The sequence below is a fragment of the Orussus abietinus genome, unplaced genomic scaffold (assembly GCF_000612105.2).
Source record: "Orussus abietinus isolate OABI.00-Male unplaced genomic scaffold, Oabi_2.0 scaffold15, whole genome shotgun sequence".
In the NCBI taxonomy this organism is placed as follows: domain Eukaryota; kingdom Metazoa; phylum Arthropoda; class Insecta; order Hymenoptera; family Orussidae; genus Orussus; species Orussus abietinus.
This window is the reverse complement of record NW_019396010.1, coordinates 1142256-1167312: the sequence shown is the minus strand read 5'-3', so window position 1 is coordinate 1167312 and position 25057 is coordinate 1142256. Positions and strand designations below refer to the sequence as shown.

At 48.8% G+C, this 25057-nt stretch overlaps 2 protein-coding genes across 5 annotated transcripts in view; one reads left to right on the top strand and one right to left on the bottom strand.

Moving 5' to 3' along the window:
- Positions 1 to 25057, bottom strand: part of LOC105696534 (dynein intermediate chain 2, ciliary) — a 51932-nt gene that overhangs the window by 671 nt on the left and 26204 nt on the right. Inside the window, exons 1-14 of one of the 3 annotated variants that reach the window (XM_023434456.1) lie at positions 3307 to 3438; positions 3138 to 3211; positions 2777 to 2890; positions 2496 to 2697; positions 2285 to 2368; positions 2035 to 2195; positions 1876 to 1959; positions 1607 to 1793; positions 1360 to 1521; positions 1147 to 1290; positions 965 to 1071; positions 620 to 797; positions 307 to 538; positions 10 to 243 (exon numbers count right to left, since the gene is read on the bottom strand). In XM_023434456.1, the coding sequence (XP_023290224.1) occupies positions 10 to 243; positions 307 to 538; positions 620 to 797; positions 965 to 1071; positions 1147 to 1290; positions 1360 to 1521; positions 1607 to 1793; positions 1876 to 1959; positions 2035 to 2195; positions 2285 to 2368; positions 2496 to 2697; positions 2777 to 2890; positions 3138 to 3197 (1949 nt within the window). In that variant the 5' untranslated portion in view covers positions 3198 to 3211; positions 3307 to 3438. Of the gene's footprint in view, positions 1 to 9; positions 244 to 306; positions 539 to 619; positions 798 to 964; positions 1072 to 1146; positions 1291 to 1359; positions 1522 to 1606; positions 1794 to 1875; positions 1960 to 2034; positions 2196 to 2284; positions 2369 to 2495; positions 2698 to 2776; positions 2891 to 3137; positions 3212 to 3306; positions 3439 to 25057 lie in introns of those variants that run through there. The other 2 variants (XM_023434457.1, XM_023434458.1) reach the window with 2 other exon arrangements.
- Positions 997 to 6554, top strand: LOC105696537. Of its 2 annotated transcripts, none has more exons than XM_012419088.2 (6): positions 997 to 1017; positions 4455 to 4565; positions 4674 to 4752; positions 4822 to 5005; positions 5120 to 5257; positions 5329 to 6554. In XM_012419088.2, exons 2-6 carry the CDS (start codon positions 4497 to 4499, stop codon positions 5525 to 5527), a joined length of 669 nt encoding a protein of 222 aa, XP_012274511.1. In that variant the 5' UTR covers positions 997 to 1017; positions 4455 to 4496; the 3' UTR covers positions 5528 to 6554. The 2 variants fall into 2 exon arrangements, with proteins under 2 accessions (XP_012274511.1, XP_012274510.1); XM_012419087.2 differs by lacking the exon at positions 997 to 1017 and adding an exon at positions 4297 to 4380.

Below are 25057 nucleotides of genomic sequence, written 5' to 3'. Positions count from 1 at the left end.
TGCATTTACTTGTCATCGCCGACAATGATGAACGGCAACACGTCGTTGAACTGCAGCCTCGTTAGTTTATTCTTCTTTTTACTTACAATCGGCTGAGAACAGATTGGCCTGTATTTGTTAACATTTAAATCGAATACCGTAACTTTGCCATCGTTTGTTACACAGGCAAGTACCGTCGAGCTGTAAGGTGCCCATTGTACGTCACCAATCGGTACACCAAGATCGAACATGAACAGAGGCTCCCTGAAAATGTAAAATAGAAATCAGAAGAAGTAGAATAAGATTATTCCTGTACTCCTCACTTACGGTCGGTCATCTTCCCATATCTTGATTCTCCAATCTCCGGAACAGCTTGCAAATATGTTTGAATTATATTTATTAAAAACTATTCTGTAGATAGGCATGTCGTGAGCTTCGTCGTATGTCTTCATGTATATGCTACTATACGCAGTGTTGCATTTGTAAATCGATCCTTCCTCTGTTCCGACCAAGAAAATGTTATTGTCTGCTGGATGAAATGCAAGACACGTTCCGCACCCTGTATAGAATAATATTGATCGTACTTTACTTATGAATTAAAATCTGCGTTTAGGGAACGGATAGCTCCAATATTATTTACCTTTTAATGTAATCATCGTACCGTCTGGTCCTGGTATGGGAGGTCTATCAAGGAACAGAGTCATTATAGTATTCATACCAAGATCATTTTGATTTAAAATCCAGTGGTTTATTTTACCATCTGTACTGACACTGTAAAACATCAAATTTCCTTCGTCCGTATCAGGAGCCCATCGTACCTAAGTTATTATGTAATGCTTATAAAATCAATGTTATATCCGTTCATCGTGATTATTGTACTATGTATTAAGCTGGTATAACAGACTGAATTACGGAAACCGATGTATCTATTCGATAAGATATCGGGCAGAGACTTGACATCTTTTCGATCGAGAACGGTACTCACTTCCCACACAATTCCTCTATGTTTCTGAAGAACGTCGTTGCTTTTATATTGCGGTGAGTTTGGGGGTAACATAACATTGTACACTGCTACCGATCCATCCATGGTACCTGTTATATGGTATCGGACATGACAATTTAAAAGCCTTTTAAAGTTAACTTATTATATAAATTTATTTACTGTACCGATAACCAGAAGGTGTGGATGTTGTTTGCTAAAGTCCAGACACATCACCGGGGATTCTGTTATGCATATCCATTCAGGGTACGATGGGTTTTTCAAACTAAAGAGGCACACCGTTCCTGTTGTCACTGGGCTGTCAAATGACACTGAAACCGTTTGGATACTGGTAATTGTAGTACATTTTATTTACATAAGTGCAGTGACAATTTGCTAACTTGCTCCGTAAGCTACAGCGAAGAAGTCATAGTATCGACTGTTGAAACACAAGTCTGTGATGTCGTGTTTTTTAGTCTTCTCGTAGCTGAATTTCCACAGAGGTAGAAGTGAACCTTCTCCATCCTTAAACTCATCACTTGGATCGTCCCAATACCTATAATCTATATAATTATAATTCGTCTTATCAACGTTAAATATTTTCTTTGTTACTCCCAGATTTTTTTATTGAGTAGTGAGTGTACGTACCTTGTAGAATATCATCAAATATGTTCTGATTTACCATCCTCTCCAAGGTCTTCGCAGCTTGCAGCATCCTCTCCGATACTGCCAGTGCTTCCATTTGGGACTTTTTCTTTGATTCGTCTTTTTTCGGTTGTATCATTGGCGCCTTCCTTTCCTTTTCTTTTTCCTTTTGTTGTTGCGCAAAGTCTTCCTGTCAAAACTTAATTAGTTAAATATCTATTCCGTCGATACAAAGTGAAAAGCTCGGCAGAATTTTGCGCCAAATTACATACTTGGTACTCATCGAAAATAATCCACTGAAAAACATGCGAGTTGAAAGTTCCCGTTGGCGGTGGTACTGTTTGTGTGCACATATCCTAGATCAGAAAGATATTAAAATTATTTCGATCCTACTTCTAATATTTTCCTTTATCCTTTTTTTCATTACTCACGCGAGATGGATTGTTATAGGTCAGTGCTCCTCTCTCACAGAAGTTAAACTGGTTTGGTAACTTCTTCGGTGCAGATTTTTCACCTTCAGGCTCTTCGTCAGCTTCAGGCTCTCCTTCGGCACCTTCTTTAACCTGCTCTTCCCCTTCGCCTTCTTTTTCTTCTAAACCAAATAACAACCCATTTAGAACCATGCAGATTAATATTGTTACCTTATTACTTATCTATTGTTATCGATGTTATTAATATTACCTCCTTCGTCTTCCTTTTCCGTCACACCTTCATCTGCTTTTCCTTCTTCGGTGTCTTCAGGTTCGGATGGTTTCTCAGTTTCTGCTAAATGGAAAAATTAACTGTCACATATAAAGAAATTTAAGTACTTCCCTAAAAACAATGGAAATATTTAAATAAAAATAATCAGTCCTTTGGAGGGCTATTAATTATCCTTTATCGGAACACTCACTGACGATCCCACCTGCCATTTGAGTTTTTGCTTCCTCTGAGTCTTTTAGCAGTAATGTACCAGGGATACTGAGCAGTGTTATCAAGTTTGGAGGATTGGGTAAAAGTACAAAATCTCGGAGCTTCCATGACCATTCTACTAATGAATCCGGAACTCTTGTATTGTGCGTCATTAACACTCTTGCATATTCTTCCTTCAGTTCCTATAAAATATCATTCGACCAGTTATTAAATTCTAGACTTTTGACAAACAGGAATTAGTTTTTGACTGAGTAAACTTACATCTTCACTCAGCTGAAGCTGGTCATCGGGTTTGAGAAAAATTTTTCCTCTCAACCAATCCATGTCGCCTCCTGCTAAGTCGTGACGGGATGAACGACTCCGGGATAAGCTCACCTGTTGACGTTGAAAAGTAAAATTCAGAATGTGTAAATAATACAATAAATAAACAAATATTATCTAATAGTTACTTAATAATAAACTTAAGTTCAGAAATAATCAATTTTCACAAAGTCTGATCGGCAGTGTATTTTGTACAAAGATATATTATTAAGTAGTAAATAGAATATTCATTCTTATGTCATTTTGGCTTGTAGAAACTACTGAAAAAAAATGTAATTATAATAATGGCAAGTGATTATACTGCATCCTTGCTGGAGTCGGACATCTTGGAAGGTTGTTTCTTCGGTACCGCAGGAGGCATGATGGCAGGTTAAGCTGAAAAGACGTTCCAAAAATGATTTTGGATAAAGATGCTTATGTTCAATAAAGAAAATGAAAAAAATCAATGTTCTAAGTTTGGACTTATGTACCTCATATAATACTGGTCACCGTGGTATCCTTACGATACTGAATTTGCAATGTTTCGATGAAGATAAGATGAATAAACAGTGACAGTGCCTTTAACCTTTTGGCATGAAGTTGACAACCGTTCCTTGTATTTGACAGCTGACTTCGACTAGTTTAGAACAACGACAAAGAGCTTCCGGTCTCTTTGAAGATTTGAATTCTGCGATATGAATAAACAGATCTGCTTGTAATCGGTCAGCAATTTTTCTCTACTTAATTATTATCTTTATTGTATATACATACAGTTATTAAAACTTGTGTGTACTTCCATGTAGAAAACTATCTACAGGTTACCTAGGTAACCTTCATTAGATGACTGCGTCAGGACCTACGTGACACCGGTCCGAGCCAATACCTGTTTCTCCACATTGAATTTAATTTTTACATTAGTGCTCTCAATAATATATTTAACTAGGGCTTGATCACCACATTCTATAAAATGTGAAACATACCCATCGATACTTAAAATCCCAGATAATATAGTTTGAGATCGGTCTTCTAATTCTTCGAGCCATCTTGATAACTTCAAAGGAATACAACTTGTCAATCTTGTGATAACATGAATTAATTTCATTTTTATAATCGTAGTTCCCAATTTGAACTTAGGTATTTTAAATTCTCCTCATTTCCCGATGTAATTCTTATCCTCCTTGGCACGCGTCCACATGTTCGGTGTAAAAATCAATAAGGGGATGTCGGTAGATTCCACATCAGGACATAACAGCTGTTCTCGGTTGCGTCCACTCGTGGACTGCGTGTTCTTCTACTCTGTGCTTCCTTTTATATTTGAATTTGCAATTTCCAAAGATGTTTGCGAGCGTCGGGACGCTGGTCGTTTAAGAGTTCCTTGGAGAAGTGAAGTGAAGTGCCTCGTATCAACAGATGATTAACATGTATACAGATTTAGAGGAGTTTAGTTTTCACCCTTCGATGATTGTCTTTGCATTATCTCTAATGAATATAAAAATGACCTGATTGTGGTAAAGGGATATTTGATAATTCTTTCAACAAGTTATCATTAGTTGTAACTTGTTAAGGTATGTTTACGATGGCAAGAATTTTATTTTATTTTCAGTTTTGTAGTTTCTTAACGAGTTGCATTGAATTTCAGATTGATTACTAAGGAAGAGTGGATTTATATTTATTCTGCATTATGGAAGATAGTGGAATCGATAGCGATCCAAAGACAGTTAATCATGCCGAAGACGAAAGATTATTTTTGGTAAGTTGGTAAGCCGAGGCAAAATTAGATCTTGTTTACATTGGTAAACCAAGTAAAGCGAGTGAGTGCATACAAGAGGATTTAATTGGTGAATATTCATTTTAATAGGGCAGCGATAGCAGTTGCAGTAGCAGTCAAACGCAGGCCTCTCAACAAAGTACCGCAAAGCAGTTGCAGAAAAAACTGGGTAAATCTATTAATGTTTTCGTATAATCTTTCTGAAAGGAAGAAATTTTATTACTCGTTAATTTTATAGAGGCAAGGATCGAACAAGCTAAACGTATCCAACGGAACTCTGACTATATTAAATTACCAAGTAATGGCAGCGAGAACAGTGGGATCAGTAATATGGGCTTGATTCCTATTCAACGGTTACCGATCCCTCAGAAGAACAAGGAAAATCATCCACTTCTTGTTTACTGGCACAGCGACAGAGAAAGGTAATGTTCTGACATTAATCGATAGAATAAAATAATATAAATTAACTACAGAAATTTATTTCTAAACTAAGAATTTAGGTATAGCATAAAAGGTTTAACAAATGTACGTTTCAGCGAAGACGAGATATTTCCATTGTCCGGAAAGAAAGATTCGAGTAAGAGTAAGCAAGACTCCACTCAACGATTGCCACACTCTCAGAAGAACAAGGAACCTGATCCACTTCTTCAATATTGGCACAGCGATAGAGAAAGGTAACGATGTAATGTTTTTAAATATGATAAAATTAAATAACCTGGATTAATCACATTATCATATGCTGTAGTGAGGACGAAGTGTTTCCATTGTCCCAGAACAAGAATTCCAGTAAGCACAAGCAAGAGCTCACCGACACTTTTAGTATCGAAGAATTAAGTGAAGGAAGCGAAGACTCGTTACATTTGGGTCCAGCTCAATCTCCACATCCTCACACGCGTACTTACACCCCAGCTGGGTGTTTTTCTTGCCATTGTCATATCCTTTAACGGAACATAACCTAAAGGAAATTTATAACGATCAATGGAAGCGATTAGATTTAAGGCAAAAGACTGCTTTAAGATATTTCCTGATATATTCTTTGATCCGTCGCTTTCCATGCCTTAAGATATCAGCAAAGCATTTTTCATCGATGTAAAGCAGCATATACTTGTGTACAAAGCATGACGGATATGCACAAATGTTGTAAGTTTTAATTGCTGTATGCATGTTAAGTGTTCCGATAGAGAATTTAATGTCAAGTCAAATTTGATCTCTTACGTAATAAGTGATTTTAAGTACAAAGGTAATATTTAAAACTTCGGTAATTGCATTGTTAATAATGTGCATAACTGTTCGACGAAGAATGCAAGGAATTTATTCTGTGTCGGTTCCATTTAAAGTATAATGATTCTTTATAGTTACGTTGCGTAGCAGTATAATGGTACAAATGTCAAGAGATGATGCCAAAGATAATCGTTGACAAGCACTGCGTCTTTTTTATAACATAAATGCGGGGCTTTTTAAATATAAAACTTATTTGTTTCTCTAGATCAATGTTTTTTAGTAATTTTATAACAGTTTATAATTGTTGCCAAATTTTTAACGTAGCTTATTTAAAGGACAGTTCCTTATATAACGCGGGCAAATGTTTTGTTAATGTTTATACGTAAAATAATGCGCCAAAGAAGTAATGTACCGTGCGTCCTATGGGAGTACTTTCAACCCTCAAGATGATAAATGACAACGGAGAAATGTAAATTAATATAAACTATTGGTGTTAAAACTTCAAATTCTATGTATGTCTATTCGAGGTTCGCGGGTATGGAGCGGACTAATTTTGACGAAACATAAATCGCTGTTTATTCCAAATGTCATGGAAAACAGCTCCTTCTGGTAACAAATTACTTTACATTAACGATGTCTAGGGTAGAATGCTTAATTAATATAATCGGTAATTTTTATGACGACTTCCAAAGAAATGCCATCGACAGTCAGTCGTGAATAATCGAGAAAAAGATGTGACACATTAATGTAAATGGTAAAAATATTAAAAAATACCGTCATGTCTGTTGCATTTAATTCCGAAGAATTATTTATTAACCGGGCACGACTGCTTTTACGGGGATTTAAAACAGGGACTTCGAAAAGTATGATCATTCAAGATGTCGGACGCGTTACTTCGTTTCAACCAATTCCCTCGTATAAACGTAAAATAGGGAAGGGAAGAGCGTTTAATCGAAATCTCGCCATTCTACGCGGAATCTCGTATTCCAGGCGGGCGATAACGTTAACGAGGAACACGGCATATTCGCCAAGTGCGATAAATTTAAAACAATGCTACCGAGTAATTAATCCTCCATAGCGGCCGGGCGTTTTGCTCTTTTGAATTTTAACGATCATTAAAAAATGCTCCCGCGAGCGCACGCGAGATCGCAATTACTCCGCTCCTCGCGGAAACGGAGGAGGGAATCCATACCGGAAGCCGGCGCAGAGATTCATCGCGAGAACGGGAGAGGAACCGAGCCACGTTTAGGAGCTGATACCCCATAAAACGAACGTTTACGCGTACTTTCCCCTGCATCATTAATAAAAGAGCCCCCGTTCGCCCCTCCGCCCCATGGGGAAGATCCAGGAATCACCTCTTGGCAATGAGTCCGATATTAAAATAAAAAAAAAAAAAAAGAGCGAGCCTTTGGCCACGGCCTCGTTCCGCGTCCTTAGTTACGGCATATCTCGACCTATCGAAACGAAAGCCTCGGTCGGCCGAATGAAATACGACGTCCGTCGCGACGCACGATCTCTCCGCTCTCTTAGCCTTGTTCCGGGCGCACAGCCTCCGGAGGAGCGATCGATCGATCGAATCGAGGGGCAATCGATCGGCCAGGAGTGGGCGGAGGCTCCTGGCGGGGGCGGAGGCGTCGCAGTCGGCGTGCGCGTCGGGGCCTCGCGCCTCCGGAGCACGCACCCGGACCGTCGCGGCGGCCAGTGCTCGATCGTTCGCCCCGAAAGGCCGTCCGTGGTGTAGAGCGCGCCTCGCCGCGCGGCTGCGACTCGTCGTCGTAAGTCGTGTGCCGCGGGCCCGCCGCGCCCGCTCGAGGGGAGACACCGCCGATTGCAGGCGCGGAACCGCGCAGGATGGGGAGGGCGGCTCGGGGCCGCGCGCCCGGCTCGCCGAGGCGCTGAGCGAAGTGCCCGACCGCGGCGCCGCACCGCCGCGCGCGGGGCATGCCGCGGCCTCGGGGCCCCAGGACGATCGGTACGCGAGCCCAGCCCGGCCACCGCGGTGCCACCACCAAGGCGAGTCCGCCGCACTCCCGGCCGCGGCCGCTACCGCACGGGCCCGCCTGACACCGCCGCCACCCGCCCGACCGGCTCCCACTCCCGACCCCGCAGGTGCGTCTCGCCGAGAGGTTGCGCGAGGACATGGTCAAGGGAAGGTGGTCACGGATGCGTACATTCACAGTTTCGTACATTCATAGATTCACATATTCACATATTCACATATTCACGGATTCGCAGATTCGTATAATCACATATTCGTACATTCACACATTCGTACATTCGCATATTCGTACATTCACATATTCGTACATTCACATATTCGTACAATCACACATTCGTAAATTCACAGATTCGTAGATTCGCATAAAGCTTGATCGAACGCGTTCCCTCGGATTCATCCCACCCTGGCGCGTCTCGGAGTTCCTTCTAGCCTACTACCCGCCCAGGGCGGAAGGGTGGACTCCTCTCGGAGGAAGGACTCGAGGGTGCCGAAACACGATCCCCGAGAATCAGGGAATTTCTAGTATTAGAAAGGAACTAGTATCGGAACCCTCGTAGCCGACGTTCAAGCTGATAAATATCTCTATTAGCGGTCGCCTCGTGTCCCTGACCGGGACATATAAATCGCGTCAACCTGCGCGCCAACCCGCCCATAGTTAATAAGAGGGCCATTTCTCGGGGCAACTTCCGCGTTTCCATTTAATTCCTCCCAGTTACCGCGGGAGATTTCCCGCGGCAGGGGTCGGAAACGCGGGCGTTTGGGGTCGAAGCTCGAGGGGCGGAAATCGGCGATCGGGGTAAAGCGCGTTAATCGCCTTTTCCTCTAATAAGCAAACGCGACTCGCCTCGGCCCTTAAGCCGAGATCGTAAAACCGAGCCCGAGGTGGTGCACGTCCCCGAGATTAGTAAAGTGCGCTTTAACTACCCCTAGGGTACGGATGCAGGGCAAGGGTGGCGACGTCGAAGCGCGCCCCTGATGCCGAACCAATGGCCCGGGGATGCAAAAATGGCCCTTCGATAAAAACCACCGGACGTTCCCCTCCTAGAGGCTGCGATCAGAGTTTGGACCCCTTCCAGGATAACGATAACGACGAAATTACGCGCACGCCCCCCGAACTTCCGGAAACCACGTGACGGTTTACCCGTACCCCCGCGGATCGATCTGGAAAGATTCTCACGTGCCTTGAACGATCCAATCGAATTTTTTTTAATCCGTTTAGTACTCCGATAACTTTGGCCATCTCGGAAGAGGAGGAAATAGATGCCCGGGAAAATGTATCGAGTCTCTCGTTTCTCGATTTTCCCCGCTCGGTCGATAGGGAATCGAGTGGCCTGATAGAAAATAATGCCCGAGGAGAGATGAGTTTCGGTCGAGGTAGATTTCGCCGGCGGATTAGGTGCCGCATCCGGTCCTCAAAGCGCCGTATCGATCCGCCCTGCGATTAATGCGGATGCGACTTAAGGGTGTTTCCTCGCGTTACCAGCTGCCTTAACCCTCCTGCACAACTTTGGGATGTTTAATCGATCTCGACCGAGGATCGGGGAACTCGCCCCAATAACGCGGAACGGATTTTCTTCCGCCCCCCATGTCGCTTGCCAAACCGCGGACGCGGATAAACGCGTTATTCCGCAGGAGATGGAATCTATCCCCGGTGGAATAATTTTTTTCTTCCCTCCCTTCGGATTATATACAAGTCTTGTGGCATGTAACGTGCCTTGTAGATGGCAATAAAATGTCCAAATGATAAAATCAAGGAAGCTCGAGTTGGATGGGCTCCACTAATTCGATCCGTCAGCTTTACAAATGGATTTCCACTTCCCTCGTTGCCTCGAATTATTTGACGATGCGTTTACTCGGGATTTAGTAAAGCGGGGCACAGAGGCGAACGGTGGAAATGGAACAATTGGCTCGGTACCGATCATCGATATAATCGTCTTCCTGCGGATTTAAGGGGATACGAAAGTGGCATTTCGAGGGCCGATCGTCTATGAAACGTCCCTCGGAAATGCGTCTACCAATCGTTTTAAATATTTATTTAAAAGGTTCCGATCCCTGATAAACCTAATTTCTTTAACGAAAGATATCTAAGCGAAAGGAGAAAGAGAGAAGCTTCGTAAACGATCGACCCCACTTTCGGGCCACCTTAAGGATCCGATTAATTCCCGGATTTTCCCGACTGGGGGGCGCCGTTTTGGGGATAATTATTAATAACTTTCGGGGGAACTATTTTGCGCCCTGGACGTTTACGACGTTAATCCCGAGTGCCTCGCCGGGTGTATCCAGCCAGGGAAATTAAGGGCCCTAAGTGGAATCGCAGAGGCAGAAAGCCCGAGGCGCTTTATTATACCTGTAATCCGGGAAATTTATTAAGGCACATTTGGGTTAACACGGGAAACGGAAGTGGCCCTTAAGTTAAATCGATTTAACAGCGTGCAGGACCGCGAAAATAATTCTTTTCGGGGGCGCCCCGAGGAAGGGCGTGGCGTCGATAAATATGGCCCCGGAAAAAAATTCCCCTCCGAGAAATCCCGGGTAAACGTTCGTCCATTTATTCCTTCTCTTTTTGTGCAATTTCTTCTTTTTTTTTTTTTTTGGAGGAAGCTCATGAATTTTTGGGAGTCCCGATCGGCGATTCCGCGCCGATGATAGGGATGATACCGAGGGTAGGGATTTAAAGGGCGTTCCTTTCGGCTTAATGGGTGCTCGCAAGTTTAATTACACGTCTCCTGCGGGGCCCTTTCATTAGGACGTCTTTGGGCCTCGGAAGGGGGACGCGCGATTAAGGAGCCGCCTTTCGCGAATTCGACGGCGCGCGTCGCGACGCCTCTGGTTTCTTAATTAGCGCCGGCGTTATGGCCCCGCTCGGACGAGACACGTATCTCTGATGTTTAAGAGTCTAGACCGCGACCTTGCCCCCCTTAATTTCTCTCAAATTCCCGGCTTAAGGTCGTGGTTCACTTGGGACGAGACGCGATTCGCGACCTTTTGCCTCGCCTCGAATTTTCAGCCAGGTCTGCTCGTCGAGTGATAATAAATCGTGATTTTTTACAATTTTTAATTCCGTCATCTAGTTAGAGAACACGTGCGCGCCTTAAGGTCGCGATTCCTCGGCGCGGGGCGGGAATTTCGACCTTTCGACGACGCCGCGCGCCTCTTCTTCGGCTTCTTAGGCTCCGAAGGACGCCATCGGGATTCTCGAGTATTTACGACACCTCGTGCGTCCCTTTGTGAAACTTCGTTGGCGAAGAAAAGAATCCTCCCCTTCGGGGTAAGGCAACGGGGAGTCAGGAGAGATCCAAAGGAAATTTCCCTCGGAAATTTCCCGTCATCCTTGAATTTCCTATCGCTCCTCCGTTTTCGGGGAGGGATAGAGATCCCCCGGAGGAGATACGCAAGCGCGGTCCTATCAACCTCCGGATCTCGAGATTCCCTAAAACTCCCCGTTTTTGCGGAATTTCACTCCGGAGCTGGTTTGGGGTGGTTTCCGGAAAAGATTTCGACCCCCTCCTGGGACATTTCGTGGGAGGATGTAGAATAGGGAGCCCCACCTCGGGAGAGGGTCCTATCTCTCGTCTCTCTTTGTCCGAGTCCATTCCGAACGTCTCCTCGCCCTTCCTCTCGAGCCTCCCCCTCACCCCCTTTGGCGGGATAAGATCAAACGAGTAATGGAATCTCGCAAAGTCGGGAATCCATCCGCGGCCTCGCTTAAGTATTCCCATCCCGTTTTCGGGGTCCTCCCCCGGATAATTATCCTTCCAGTACCCGGAATTCCGGGGGCCCCAGACCTCGGGAACCTCCCCCGGGACTCCGGCCATCGCCAAGCCTTGCACGAGTTAGGGGTGCATCCTCGAGATGACGAGATCCTGTCGAGATGCACCTCCCCGTGCAACGTCCCATGCGACTGCAATTCCCCAACCCTGCGGCTCTTATAGTTGCATCGCGGACAAAACCCACCCCCTTAAGAATGAAATCCCTCCCTCCTCTCTGCGTATTTCGTCGGCCGCATAAATCCTCCCTCACCTGAATAAATTCCAGCTGCAATTATCCGCCGTCTCTCGGCGTTTACCAAAAACGGGCCGCATGCGGCGAAGCGAGCCGGGGGTGCGATTTACCCTGCGGTTGCCCAGAGTGCATCGCGTGGGAACCTAGGCGAGCATAAATTAAAATGATTGCTAGTCGGTGGAACGTGTCTATCGTGGGGGAGGTCATGATCGCATGTATCTACCCCTCTGATAATCACGGGGAATTTCAGAGGCGACATGAAAGGGTAATTCTATATTTTTAAAACCCTTATCCAAACCGGGTGTTTTAATTTTTTTCTTTTTGCTCAGTCGAATTAGGGGGTGATTTTTCCTCCCCGCCAGGATTTATGGATCGTTACGAAAAATCGATCCTAGGTAAAATGGGGGGTGGAGTGACCGAGAATCTTCCCGTGCTATCTCACCGCGACCCCCTTTAGTGCCCCGAATGGCGTTAGGGGTTCTTCCTGGCACATCTCGGTTACCCTCGATCGGTAAATCTCGCGATCGACGGAGTCCCTCGATCGTCTGGATTCAATCTAACCTATCCCAACCCATCCCTCGGGAAACGTCCCACTTAGTGTCTGGACCCCTTGGAGGAAAGAGGTCACCCGGGGCGGAAAGAAGAGAGGGCCGTAAAAGAGGTCCTCTCCAGAAGGTGGAGGGCTAACCTATTCTCCTCCCTGGGGACCTCCACCGGGTATTCGCCGAAAAAGGAACGGAGGATATGCAGGCGTCCCTTCGGCTTCCGGGGAAGAGCGAGCCCTAATCCGGGGTGTTCTTCCCGGGAACCCTGCCTCGATGTCCCGAGGGATTCCTCATCCTCAGGGGGGCTTAAAGGGCGGAGCCCGAGTTTCGGCTAATTTGGCTCCCCTGATTAATTAATTCAAGCCTGGATACGTCACCCCCCGGATATTCTTCAAATCCGTGATAAGGGAGCAGCGTCGATCGAATTTCCGATTTTAATCAGAAACCCTCCAATTTCATGAAATGAAGTAGTACATTGCACGGCTTGGGGGGAGGGCAGGTATTTTCAAAGAGCGACTTTGTTAATGAACCTTTGGGTACTAAGAGCGCCTAAAAGCGCTCGACATTTGGTCCAATATTGCCTGCACGGTCCGAGGAATTTCGCCCCTATGTCGAAATGGCTCCGTGTTCAAAGGGTTAATATGGATAATTTTTGGGCTGTTCCAGTCGGGCGAGAAGGCGCGAAGGCGGTCCCGGCAGCACGGAGGCAGCGCAAAGGCAGCGCTTGTGAAGGACAGAGAAGAAGAGCGAAGGATCGGAGAGAGAGGGCCGAGCAGCGCCGGGCGGGCGAGGGAGTGGGAGGGTGAGGTGCCGATCGAGGTGTCGATCGAGGTGCCGATCGGGGTGATAAAGGTGATAGGGGTGATAAGGGTGATAAAGGTGGTTCGCGAAAGAAGGAACGGCGGCCAAGGGGAAAGGGACCGGGTAAGGAGGCAGAGGTCCCACCCCCCCGGGTCGGAGGGGTGGCTCGGGGGCCGCCAGCGTGGGTGCCGGCGCCAAGGGGGCGCGCCTCGCCCGACGGCTCGTCCGCGGACTAGCGCGACGTCTACGGCGACTAGGGGGTCCCTCGGGACCCCGGCGCACCAAGGCAGGCCTGGCGGCGACCCCGGGATCCCCGGGTCACCCGGGGACCCCCGGCCCCCCCGGCCTCCCGGACCCATCGGAGCCACCGGGACCGCCACCCCCGGACCAGCCACCCGGACGCCGCCCGGCCGACGCGACCCCCGGTCGGCCCAGAGGGAGGGCCATGTCCATGAGGAGCCTACACCGGCGCGTCTCTCACCCGTGAGTTATCGACCCCGAGCCTTTCCTCGGTTTTGCATCCCAAGGCCACTCCGGGCCCGGAAAGTTAGGTTAAGTCGCGACCCGGGAACCGTCCCGCGAATTGCCCGGATCTTCCACCCCTTTTCTTTAATCCTCTCGTATCCACGGGGTGTGATAACGTTCGCGATTACGGGGAACGTATGACGCGTACTTTTATAATAAACTCCTGCGATAATTTCCCTAGGCAATCAGGGGTGAGATAATTAAGAAGGAACTCGAGCTCACCCCAGAGGCCTAGGTCGACCTCCTCGGCCGCTACAATGGTGGAGGCGCCACTCTCCCGAGGGGGTGAATTTATCTACCGCTTTTCGGAATTTCGAGCCCCGGCTGGAAGAGCCGCTCGAGGCAAACCCTCCTTCCGGGACGAAGAGGTCGCGACGCGTTTGCTCCCGTGGAGGCGATCGACCCCGGGGACGTTTGGAAGCGCCCCCGACGAGTCTTTCCCGTCTTCGCGGTTTCACCCTCTCGCCTTCCTCCTCTCTCGGTCTCGAGTTCCCGGTCGAGCACCACTTTCGCAACGTTGCTCTCGGCAGTTGTCGTTCCACCAGGTCCCGCCGTGGGAATGGATTTCTTAGGGAAACAAAGTGGCCCGCCATTGTCGGCAGTAATACCTAAAGCTGGCTCGCCCCTTCGTTCCGGCGGCGACGTCGCCCCCCGGGCCTCCCCCGAGGGAGTCGCCCTATCCCGTTTATTTTTCCTCCTCTTTCCTCCCCCTTCGCGATATCTCATCCGATGCGATTTCCTTAACCCCCCTGATCGGCGTGACTATTTTATTTATCGGCAGGACGTTCCCGTTCTTCCGGATTTATTTCCGATCGGAAGGGCGCCCTGGTCGAGGGGGAGGAAATTATTTGCCAGGTCGGTTATGCTCTATTAGTCCGAGATATGAAACACTCTCGGAGGTGGGGGAGGCCCCGGGCCGTTATTAAATTTCATCGTAGCGGCATATTGCTCCTCTCCTCCGGGTTCGCGACATAAAGAGGCTTCGAGCATCCCCCTTTCGGCCTCTTTTTACCACCCCCTGGTCGGCGGGGGAAAAAAACTGTCGAAAATCCGACTCGGCCTAGCTCCTCCCGGGGGCGCGATCGTTTCAATTTTCCGCCCAGCTTCCGGCCCCGATGCCCATTGTCCCGATCTGCATGGATCGACCTCCGAGAGCGAAAAGGCAGGCCTTATTATAAATTTATGCCCCAAAGCGGAATGTCTCTTGCGACACCCTTTTCCACCCCTTTGGCGGGCTCTCAATCGCGAGAAATTCGCGAGGCGCGATGGAAATGGAATTCCTCGATAGGGGACAAGTCATGCCAATTACCCGATCGACTGTGCTCGTATTCCTTCCCAACCCCTATTTCAGACTCTAAAATCCAGGGCGTTCCTCTTAACATCCCCTATTTAAATTTCAATAGTCTCGACATCCCCTAACCAATTTTCACGAGAGACCAAAACTCAGCACATTGACGTCTTAAACTGAAATCATATTCAAGATTTCATCGGGAAATTTCTTTAACCCGTTAACCTGGGAATTAACTTTTGTACAATTTCCGACGTGAAAGGCACGACGCGAGAACGGGTTACGTTCCAGCAAGTGGTTTCCCGGCGAGCCCTCCACCACTTTCCTAGTTTTACGGTCCTCCGGTGTTATGGGGCCAGGAAATAATGGTGGCGACAAGCCGCGCCCGACGGGAATGGTCTCGGGATCCTGGACAAATCCGGAGAAAAATCCAAACCGATGGCACCTACTCACGGGGTCGGTTTTTCAGTGGCAATGGTCCTGCTCTGGGCCGCAGCCACCGAGGGACAATTAGTCTCCGGATGAGTCCGTATCTCCCGACCATTTCTCGAGTCCTCTCAGGCTTCGCAGGCACTCGCAGAGTTACTCGAGAATACCCCAAAACATCCCCGAGACGAAATGAAAAAATGCCCCTGCCCCTCGAAACTCCCCACCTTAAGAGAAAACCAAAAAGACCCGCCATGCGCGTCGGAAGTGAAACTTCTAAATTGATAACAATTTTTATTAATCAATCCTTCAGTAATGACTCTTATAGGTCCGATATTGGTTCTTTTGAAAATAATGTAGACTTATTAGAGGCTTCGGGTCGTCGATTTGGAGGGTGGAAAAGGGTAGGGAGGAAAATTGAAAGGGAGAGAAACACACATCCAGGTCGGGCGGTACCAGGCTGGAGTCTTTCCACGGAGCCAGGACGACCCGCTCGCAGTTTCGGACTTTATCGCCCTGTCCTCTCTGGCCGTGGCATAATAAATCGGCTTTATCAAGCGGGAGCTCTCGCGTTTTTCACGCGTTATAGTGCACGCCGACACGGGGCCGGGCCCCTGTTTCGGCGGACTCGGACGAGCGCGACTGTCGCCCCGTCGACGGGCCGTCCATTATTCCGACTTATTAATTTATTACCCGCCCAGTGACGCGGCCCTTTCCCGTCCTGGCGGAAAAAGGGACCCCGGAAGAGGCGGACAAGAGTGGCCGATTTGGATTTCGTCGCCCGGGATCGACCCACGTGATGGATGCCTTCGGGAGTTTATCATTAGCGTACAGGGTGTAACAGAATTCCCGTTTACGATATCTACATTGAAAAACCGAGTCGGAAAGCCTCGTGGAATCATTTTTTCTTCCCCACGGTCCATAACTTAAATAATAAATAAATAATAAACAAGATATCGCTTTGTCCGATTTGGCTCCTTGGAAGGGGTGGGGCGCGAAGGGTGCACTGGGAGACTCGCACCCCATGGTCACTGCAACCGGAAACCACCCCCGAGGTGAACAAGGCGGCTCCAGAGCGAGTATTTCCTCGAGATTTACCGCGATTACAGGAATTACTCCAACCCCGGGTACTGTACGTCACCCTGGCCCTCCCCTGAAGTGGTCCGGCGAAACGTGCCGAAATTCTTTCCGGATTAGTTCTCCCCGTCCGAGGCGCCACCCCCGGTGGAAACCCAATTACGTAATTACGGGTAAATCCGCGAGGCAATCTCTCCTCGCGTAGGTGGTAGGGGGGAGGGGGCGAACCACCCCCAGCCATTTGCAAATCCGTAAGCGAGACGAAACAACGTGGCGGGGTGTCCGCTGGGGGGCGAGAGGGGCCAGGGATCGATTTTTCTCCCCCGGATGGAAATTCAGCCCCCGAGACCCACCCTCTCGGGTTTTTTCTTTTTTTCACACCCCGCGATTCGACCGGACAAACCCTCCGCTGAAAGGACGACACGGGGAACGCCGAGGGGGGGGCGACTTTACCCTGGATCCATTCCGACCCCCTTTGAATTTTTTATTCCTGCTCCGATATCCCGACGACCCATTTCGATTAATTAATCGAACATGGGGATCTCCCGCCGAAGGGGAATTTCTCTCGAATGGAAGGGTTGATCTCGTTTCGGGGCACCCGAAACCTTAAGGGGGTTGCTTGCTACGTCAGAGGGCGTTACGGTGGTCCTGGGTGTCGATAGGCAGTTTTGGAAGACTCTAGGGGGTGGTGGGCGGAATTGCTCGGGGAGGGCAGTGGGGGTGAAAAGCTTCAAGTTGACGATGCATACGTGGCGGATGTCAGGGTCGTCTGGTACCTTATGTACATTACGTACCCATGTATACATGTAAGACGCCCCCCGGGGACTGTTTAAGCGCTTTCGTTGTTCTCGGCTGTTCCCTTTGTGCCTCCCGTCGGCGGCCTCGGCTCTTTTTGTCCGCAAAATCAATCGGACGGGGATTCTTAAACTGCGATTGTTTGTCCGACCTCCGGCGCTTCCCGCCACCCCTCTTGTCGCGCCCCGTTGTTCCGTGAATCAACCCCTGCGAGTTCGCCCTCAAAGGGCCGCTCTCGACGAGGTGTCAAGTTTATCGGGGAACCCGAAAACGCCGGGAACACCTCCAGTCATTAATTCCTTCCTCTGGAACGGGCCAACCCCTAATTCTCGTACCCCCAAGGACGCCCTCCTCGGGGATCATTTAAACACACCCCCTTCCCGACTTTCGTGCGTCATTGCCCCTTTGGGGGCAACTCTGCCCTGCTCTTTACTCGAAATCCCTGGAAGTCCTAAAAAACCCCACAATATCCTGAATGCATCTCATGGGCCCGAATACCATCCCTTGCAATTATTCAGGCTTTTAGGGTGATCCCCTAAGCTACTTTTTTTTTACCACGGGAATTACCGAAAATCGGACAAGCTTTTTTTTTTAACGCGAATGTTATTCCTTGGAGGCCGAGAATCGCACCTAGAGATTCCCAACTTCGACGGCCTCGAAATAAACGGGCCGATTTTCCTCGAGTCGATTTCTTTCGGGGGTTTCAACTTTAACCTCGACTATGGGAGCCTTCTTCTATTTCTCTCCTTTGTAGGTCACCGGGGGCCGCAATAAATTCGGCTTTAGATTCGATTCGACGTCGACGTGAGATGCGACCGGATTCGTAATGCCTGACTCGACCACTGACTCGTACTACTGGTTAGTAATAACGCCCTTGCTTTGCATCTCGAGTAATTCCCCGAGAATGAGGAAATTTCTGACATTCGTCCGGTAATTCCTATCGTCGTATTTCCCCTTCTTGGTTTTCCAGCCCTCCGAATTTCCAGGGATTTTTTTCCTTTCCCCCGAATTAACGAAACGAATCGCCGAACGCGTCGACGTCGAAACGGGAAGAAACTGCTCGCGATTTAAGGAATAAATTTAAATTAAAAAATAAATTTAAATGTGAAATTTCATTCTTCATCTAAAATTGATTTACTTATCGTGCACGTTTTCGACGTTTTACGCTTCTTGGAGGCTTAGAATCGTTAGAAGGGCGAGTTATCTATTTATTTAGACGACGGCAATTTTATAACCGATTCCGCCTTCCTATCGCCGTTTAAACGTCAGCTCGTTCGACGAATCGTCGAATTCAACGAAGCCCCGATTAGGAAACCGTCCCTGGGATCTTGGATCCAATTCCAGACAGAGTCTCGCGCCAAGTGCGAGCGCTCGAGTTTCTTTACGGTACGGCGCACCATTTCCGCGCTCTTTGCCCCGTCAAAGCCGGAAATAAAAACTCCCTCCGGAGTGATTTTCAATTCGTACGGTCCTTCTGACTTTCGGTCGTATAACTTTCCGCGGACCGTCGCGTTGTCGGAGCGATCTAAATCTCCATTCGCGAGTGCGGAAACGAGTCCACCTTTCCGCTGGTCCCGTCCGTGCCAGTCGCGATTCGGTCGGTCTTTACGCTAAAGCTGTCGCCCCTAACGTGTACATACGTTTGCCCCAAGTTTTATCGACTTCCTCGTGGAGTTAGATACTTCTCTGCCGAGAGAGTTACGGCCCCGGATAGGCACCCAGGTCGCAAGAAAGATATCGAGGCGACACCCTGGAGAACAACCCCCGTCGCTCCCGCGATGCATTAAAATTAATTCGATCGAACTGCTCCTTCCATTAAGGCGGTCGTACCGTGTGATATCTTTGAAATATATAAAAAAACAATTTATTTAATAAATCGCTCGTACTGTGTGTCTCGAATACGTAGAATATAGGATTTTTCAATAAACATCCCCATCTTCCTCGAAGGTAAACACCTCTGTACTCGCGCTTGGATATTACTTTTTACGTAAGACCGCAAGAGTCTCGGAACGTTTCCGGAATTTCGACAATCCGCGTCTCGAGAGTTAAAATATTGGAATCGGCGATCGGAGTTCCGCATCTCCTGGATGGACCCCATATTCGATACGGAAATAACGTAACGTGGCCGGAAAAATTTCTACGATGCCAGCAAGTGCCTCTTCTCTCCCCCCCTCTCTCTGTACGTACGTGGGCATTGTGTTCGTGAACCCCGGTGGGTACTTCCGTGCCAACTGGGGCTCGAGACAGCCTTGCGATTCGGGGGAGAGAAAAAAATAAATAAATTCCCAGCGTAAAGAGACCCTCGAGAGCTCGGCCTCCCGTTTGAGCAGCGGAAGGTACATTACACGCCGGCACGGAATTAATTGCGCGGCGTCATGTACGGATCATTTTTTTAAGGAATGACCTTTCGCCACGACAGGACTCCGTCGATGGATTTCCGTTAAGGATTTATTTCGACCCGAGGAATAAAATATTACGGAGAAGTGTCCCTTATGAAGCGGAACCTTGAATGGAAAACCTCGAAACGCAGCTTTGTCACGAGAATCCGCGAAACCGACACCGGGAACGAATTTCCGGTGTCGGGCTCTGGACGTCACGGCGACATGTCACTTGCACGTGGTTCATGACGTACGAGCCGAAAACTTGACGCACGCGATCCAAGTCATGGGAACTTTGGATCTAGACCCCAAACAGCTGTCCCTTTCGTGATCCAAACCGATCCTTGCAGGATTTTATTATTTATCCCTGTGACGTGTAAACAGCTGATCTCGACCCCAAACAGCTGATACCGCGTGATCAGTGATTTTCTGCGCCGATCCTTGCAGGATTTTATTATTTATCCCTGTGACGTGTAAACAGCTGATCTCGAGCCCAAACAGCTGATATCTCGTGATCAGTGATTTTCTGCACCGATCCTTGCAGGATTTTATTATTTATCCCTGTGACGTGTAAACAGCTGATCTCGAGCCCAAACAGCTGATATCGCGTGATCAGTGATTTTCTGCGCCGATCCTTGCAGGATTTTATTATTTATCCCTGTGACGTGTAAACAGCTGATCTCGAGCCCAAACAGCTGATATCTCGTGATCAGTGATTTTCTGCGCCGATCCTTGCAGGATTTTATTATTTTTCCTCGCGACCGCTAAAAAGCCGGTCTCAACATTTTCGCTACGATATCTACCGGAATTCAAAGCCACTCGTGGCAAGTGTTATCCCGAGATTCGGTTAAGGCGAGGGTCGCCGGATAATTGGAGCAGCCGGGCTTAATCGCGAATCTCGCAGGATCGCCGGGTTAATGGCGGCGTCGAGGGACGCGTTATCCTTTTCGCATCAGCAAGATGGGCTCTGGTTTCGAAATGACTTTCCCGAAATCGCGGAATTCCGCCCACCTCGCGGGTGGTTAAATTCGGGGAAACCAAGCAGGACTACTATTCGGCATAATGTCGACTTATTTCCTCCACCCGCGCCGGACCAATGATCGGATGCTGCGCAAGATCCTCTCCGTTTCCCTCGAAACTTTCCGACCAGGCGGATCCTGCAGCAATTTTTTGGCCACCCTCGAGGAGCTCGAGGGGTCTCGAAGCGGCGGAGATTTCGGAATACCCCCCGGAATACCGAATATCCGGGGATCGATGGACCCGCCACCCTTCCCGAGACGGAGGGTGGAAACATATCGAATTTCATATCGCGCCCAGGACGTGACGCAAACACGCGAAGGAGCTCCGCGGATCAGAAGCCGTCGAATCCCTCTCCGCAAACATCCTGGGAAGGGAGAAAGAGAGAGACGGGGAGATATCCGCCCTTAATACCGGAGTAATCCGCGTATCGGATCGCGAGATTGAGGAAAATCGACGTCCGGCCGAGTTCCAAATGGGATTTCGGGAATAAGGTCCATTTTTGGGAAAGGGGGTCCCTGAAGATTTCGGGGGTAGGTGGTGCATATCGGGGCGCTCCAGTTCCCGGGTTCCACTTTCCGGGTCCCGGGTCCCGAGTCCCTGAAATCTCATTTCTCGGGGCCACATTCGGAGCGCGTCCCGCGGGAGGAGATCGATCGTCGGAGGACTTCGCTTCGCCGGCAGGGGCGCTCTCGGCGTTAATCCCCCCGCACCCCCGATCTAAATCCTTGCGCGCGGTAATAAAAAGTTTCAATCGTTTCTACAGGGGGATTTACGGCTCGTGCCGGGAAGGATCTCTCCACCTGGAGTCGTCCTCCCGTGAGACCCTCCCCTTTTAACGTCCATCGGTCGCGTAAACCGCGAGTCGACGTCCTTTTCTCACCCCCCGACCTGCCTGAATCTACTCCCCAGGGGAGGTGCAATCGCCAATGGCGTTTTTTTCCCATCTAACTCTGTAATTTCGATGACATATGAAATTTCATGAGTCTCAGGACCTACTTTAAGCCCTCTGTATTCCCGTGGTAAAATTTCAAACTAATCGGTACACCCAATTAGGGGAATACCTCCCCCGATGATTTGACTTATCAGGTGTATATAGGGTATCTCTTTTATATACTCTTAAGGGCGGCTTTAATTCCCCGGACCAAGGGGTGGAACACGCGTCGAAGGAAGCTCCCCAACTGTAAATCCGAGTTGGCCCGGCGACCCTCGAGACGTGTTTTCATTTTACACGGAGCCAAGTGCGGACCTTGGAACGGACACCCCGAGTGGGCGTTCTTCGGCTCACCCCCGAAGAGGGCCACCCCTCTAAAGACGTCGAGTCCTCGAGAGCCGCTCAGCAACCCCTAGAAAATCGCCCCCGCTTACGTGTGACGTGGCCGGAGCTTTCCACGGGTTTCCCCTCCCCCTTTCTCCTACACTTTGCTTTTTTCCTTCCTATCCTCTTCCCTTTCTTTTTCCATCCCCTCGCGGGAAATGTTTTACAGACTGCGAGGTACCTCTGCCCCCGGACGCGCTGGAAACTACCCTTCGGTGAAAACTCCTCGGCCATTCTCCGACCTGATTTTCCTCCCCTGGGAGACTCATTGGGGATGATTTCCACGAATTAAAGTCGAATCTGTCGCGCTGGATTCGAAAGAGATAGACTAAAATTAAGACAAACGATGATCCTCGGCGTCGCTGCACCTCGAATGCAGATCCACCCTCGAGACTCAGGGGGCTAGGGGGTGGATCGAGTCGCTCGAGATATTTAACAAAAAGTACAAACAAATATTTCCACGTTATTCCTAACCGTGGAGGAACGAGATAGACTGAAATTAAGACAAACGATGATCCTTCGGCGTCGCTGCACCCCGAATGCAGATCCACCCTCGAGTCTCAGGGGGTGGCGCAAGGAAATTCGCAAAGTCGGCACCCCTGCGCCCTTCTCACCTTGCGTAACGGGCTCGAGACGGGGATGGAAGAGGGCAGTATTATATAACCGGGTCTGGGGGTGTATTACGTAGCCGGGGGCAGGACGTGCCGTGGCGGGGTCGCAGACACGTCGTAAAAGGTTTTCCATGATTTACATCCTCGAAATATTCCGCGGCCCGGTGGCCGGAGCCTCCCCGGAAACTCCCCCCGAGTTCCACCCCCGTCGGGTTCCTCGAACAATCGCGCACCCCCGGCCGCGCAATGGGCGAGGATATAGACTCGACTCCCCGGAATATTATACGAACCCCCCGCGAAGTGCCAAGTCGATACGAAGTCCCCTAAGCTCCCCTTCTCCCTCCTAGCCGATATCCAGGACTTCGTAACAGGATCGCCGATTTCCTGCGAGGACGACCCCTCAACTTCGGACTTGAGAGGGACTTATTCCACGGAGATTTAAATCGACCTACCTACACTGTTAAAGAAAATATTATAACTTTGTAACATTTCCCTTGGAAGTTCCATTCAGACATGGTATATTAATTTTCATAACATATTTTCAAATATATGTTGTAAATTTGTGCTGGTTAGGGACTTGATATTAAGATTGAGATTTTCAAGAAATATTAAAAAATTATTCTATGCTACTGGGGTAATGGGGTACACGAGGGGTGTTACGCCCCCCATTATTTTACCCACTCCTCACCCCCGATAATAATCGGAATAAAATATGATATGGAAGATCGAGCCAGGGAAGAGGTGGATTTAATTTCTAAGGATCGATCTATTTGGGGAAATTCATTTTTCTTAATCTCTTTTCACCGACTCTTTCCGCGGGATTTAATAATTGAGCCTCCTCGGATATCCGGAAATTTCGATACGCCCCGACGACGGGGCGTCGTTTAACGACGAGTTCCTCTCGAACGTATACGAGCACTTCGCAACGGGATCGGGTTCCTTTGACGACGACCCGTGCAACTTTAACGACTTCCTCCCGGTTTATTCTGCGGGGATTTAAGTCGGTTAACGTGGAACAATAAGGGGGAAATAGGATCCGACGTTATCGCTATCAGGCCGAGCAGGGTGAAGGGCTAAAATAATTCCACCCTCGTAAACCAGGCGCCCTGAAAACCGGCGATTTATCGGCGCGAGCCAGTTTTTCTTTCCTAATTCTTCCGCTCCTCTTTTCATTTTCATGCGAAGTTTGAAACTATTTGAAATTTCAAGGTGGCCGTCGACGGGGCGGAAAATTCAGATTCGAAAGCGAGTCTCGTTCCCAGACATTTTTCTCCCCTGGGAATGTTCACGGTTCCGATATTCCCACCCCCGGGAATTCTGGAACGCTAATCGATTCGCTCGTTAACCCCTGAAAGAAGCGACTTTAGGGGTAGCTCCTGCTCGACCTGCCGTTTCGAAAAATACTTCGGCTCTTTTATTTCGAAAGGAAAAAAAAGAACCTGGATCGGAGTCCGTTTATTTATTGACTACGGGAAAGGGCCAGCAATTTTTCGGGAAATATGGAGAATCAACGCGACTCGGCGGAGCGCGCCGGCGAATGCACTCTGACGTGTGCAGGGTGCATCCGTTGCAGCGCGATCGCCCTGGAAATGCACGAGTGCTCGGCAGAACAGAGACGCACGGATGCACCGGTGCACGGGTGCATTCCCGCCCACGGGTGGAATTTCCCTGGCGGTTTATGTCCCATGGGGGGAAACCGGCGGCGACGAGAAAAGCTCCCGAGATATTTCCGCCACCTTTGAGCCATTTTCCCATTTCCTTTTTTACCGCCCACCACCCGGTGCATTCGAAGATCGACCAAAATGAGTCTGGTAGATATGTGATTTTGGAGTTAATATTGCATAATTGTGCATTTATTATTAAGGATGTGGAGGGAAAAAATGGCGTTTCATAAGTAGGGGTAGGAGACCGAGCTTTCCCACGTGGGCGGCACGTGGGCTCGTCGGGCGCACCGGGGGATGCATTTACAGCTCGGATCGACGTTTTTACGAGGGCAGCGAATCGCGGGATTTCGGGGTAACCTTGGTCCCGACTTCCGGCCGTAAATCCCGGCGGAATATGCCGGTCGCCGAGCTTCCGGTATATGGGCAGCGCGTGGGTGGGAAATTTCACGCGCAAGAGGTAAGCGCCCGATTACGGGGGGAGCTTTGCAAAAAGCTCGGCTCCTACGTGGGCAGGACGCGTGCGGGAAATTCGGACCGACCCTCCGCCTGTTTGCGCTCATAAGATCAGCTGATCGCCGCCTCCACCTCCGGGGTGGGGAATTTTTCTAGCTCGACAGGAAGCTCGCAATTGTCACCGGGATTTTTTGGCCAGTCCGTATCCGTCGATCGTTTCTTTCGCAAAATTTTCGGGGAGCTTTCTTTTATTATTATATATATATAAATGAAATTTCGAAAATCGAGCCGGACTTATCGAGTTCTCATAAGAGGGGCGAGGTGTATCGATTAAGGCGCAAAAAGCTCTCGCAA